Raw genomic sequence first — 2,500 nt, 5'->3', positions numbered from 1 at the left:
AGCTTCAGTCAGGACTCACACACACATTCACACACAGAGAGAGAGACTGGACTTATATGTTTATGTGAAACATGTCGCACATGTCTACTTTTTAAAAACATTCAAGGAAAAATAATATTGGGACATTTCGAGAGTCTTACTTGATCATTAAAGTTTGGATTCAGATTCAGTTTGGATCTTTACTTTCATTTGTAAGTAAAAAAAAAGACTCAGCAAAAGAAACCAGAGGTTTGCTGTTGGTATTGTTTTGGGCTCCTGTGAAGTTTTTCCTCTCTGTGGCTCTGAGGAAAGGTTTTGTTAAACTTCCTGTCGGGGGGGGGCTGGACAGGACCGGACTTGCTCTGCAGCTACCTTCGGTTATTGTCTCAGGTGTTGCCTGGCAGAGAGCTGTGGAAAGACTGACAACGCACGAGGAGAGGCAGTGAAGAGACTGCTGGACCGCTATGACTAAATGACGACAGATTTTATTTCTTTGAGTAATTAGGGGTAAGATCAAAAGCTCCGCTCAGTCGTCTTTGTTCAGTAGAGGAGGAGGTAAAACCCAGAACATTTATTAACATTTATAAAAAGGTCTTCATGTGCGGTCTGTGAGCAGCATTCAGGGAATGAATCATCCTCAGATTGTGCACACGAGCCTGCACCAACATGAAGGAAGCTAATTGCTGTTTATAAATCGACATGAAGTCCCAAAAAGAAAATAAACTGTGCTTGGACTGTTAGCATTGAAGAAAGGTCTTTGGCAACTAAACCTTTAACTCTGACTTTAGCTATTTACCGCTAGCTCTCTGTTAGCCTTTAACTGGGTTACACTGTTACATCAGTTCGCCTAAAAGATAGACTCTTCTCTCTTCTACTATTGACTAGATATTTACTGTTTGCCTCCTGAATGTTAGCTTGAAATCACTTAGGTTATCAGCTAGACTGTTAGCTTAAAATTGGCCTTGTAGATCCTCTAGTGGATATCTTCTGTTAGCTCTCTGACTGTTTAGCCTTCTTACAGTCAACTTAGTTAGCCATTTACCTTTACATAGTTCTCTGTAGCAACTACACTTAGATGACCAAAGCGACAGATGGAATGCTAACTCAAAATTAGCCGTCAAAAAGCTAACGGTAGATAACGACCCCGTTGAACAGATTAACTTCAGGGCTAAAAGTCTGAATGCTAACACGCGAAAAATATAAAGAACATCAGTAGCAGACAGTTAAAAAATATAATGCTAACTTCACAGCTAACAGTCATTAAGCTAACAGTAGCTTCCTGTAGCTCTGATCTCGTTCTTTATGTCAACAACATATCTCTGAATTCGGCTTTAATCACATCAGGAAGTTGATGTATCTCAAAATCTCTGCTGATTTGTAGACATCTCTCATGTAAGCTCAGAGGAAAGAGCTTTTGGGCCCAATGGCGTCCACCATGTGAGACTGGCTTTAAGGTTTGCTGCACTTCCTGGGAGCTTGGTTGATCTACATTAAATTAGCTTATTAGCTCTACGACGGTCCCTTACAGTTTGGGATTCGCAGCTTTGCATCTATTACATGTACTCGGGAAAATGTCAGCGCCATGTTGTTTGCACTCGTGATCATAAAAACAAAGAGAGGTTTTCGGGATACGACTGAGCTGCACTTTAAGGAAACATGAGCTGACAAATCCAGCTGAGCTCTCAGGTGAACAGGTTCAGGTAGATCAGGGCGGAGTTGCCAGAGGACTCCTCACAAACCCCTCCTTGGATAAATAAAGGCTGAACTCTGCCGCTCTGACAGGTGCTCCAGCTCACTACTCTTCCCTTTTCTTCCGCCCGTCATGGCGGTCGATCCGCCCCATTCCGGTCTCCCTGTAATCCCGCCTTGCCGGCCAGGAATGTCAGGAATGCTGACTGTGTAATGGAAATCTGTTCCACATTTCAGACAGATTACGGCTGCAGAGGGAGCCTGTTTCACACTCCCGTAATGCCTGTCCAAACCCTTTTTTTTTTTCCTAGTGAGCGAAAGGTGTTTTCATGTCTCACTGCAGTGCAGGCCTCAGGAAGCAGACCACACAGAGAGGGGGGGTCAAGGACCTGTGTGTAGGAGCGGGACGAGTCCATCAAACGTTGTGAGGAAACTTCTGCACCCTGAATAACGTTTCAGAGCAGAGGTTTGTCACCATTGAGCGTCTTCTGTCTTTGTTGCCGTGGCGATGAATCAGGAGCTCTTTACCTTCCTCCCACAGCGAAGTCGGAGATGGCGTAGTAGTAAGACTTGAGGACCTTGGGGTCGTTGAAGACCTCGTCTCCGAACGTGTTGAGCCTGTTCAGGGTCACTCTGATATCTGTGGCGGTCACCCAGTCCTGCAAGAGACACAACATGGACACACTGTTAAAGAGACATCAATCAGCAAACACGGCGTGCAGACAGCGCGCGTCAACACGCCGCCGCCGCCGCCGCTCCTCGCGCGTCCTTCATTCACAGATCGTCTAAACAAAAACACAATGAAGTCAGATTTTCTGACCCGTTGTGATTC

General features: G+C 45.0%; 1 protein-coding gene across 1 annotated transcript in view; it reads right to left on the bottom strand.

Moving 5' to 3' along the window:
- lamc1 (laminin, gamma 1) overlaps nt 1-2,363 on the bottom strand; it is a 15,170-nt gene extending 12,807 nt beyond the window's left edge. Inside the window, exon 1 of the mRNA XM_079349026.1 lies at nt 2,197-2,363. Within this exon, the coding sequence (XP_079205152.1) occupies nt 2,197-2,345 (149 nt within the window). The 5' untranslated portion in view covers nt 2,346-2,363. The remainder of the gene's footprint in view (nt 1-2,196) is intronic.
- Nucleotides 2,364-2,500: the final 137 nt, after the last annotated feature.

The sequence above is a fragment of the Symphodus melops genome, assembly GCF_947650265.1.
Source record: "Symphodus melops genome assembly, chromosome: 7".
In the NCBI taxonomy this organism is placed as follows: domain Eukaryota; kingdom Metazoa; phylum Chordata; class Actinopteri; order Labriformes; family Labridae; genus Symphodus; species Symphodus melops.
The sequence above is the reverse complement of the archived record's forward strand: the minus strand, read 5'-3'. Positions and strand labels throughout refer to the sequence as shown.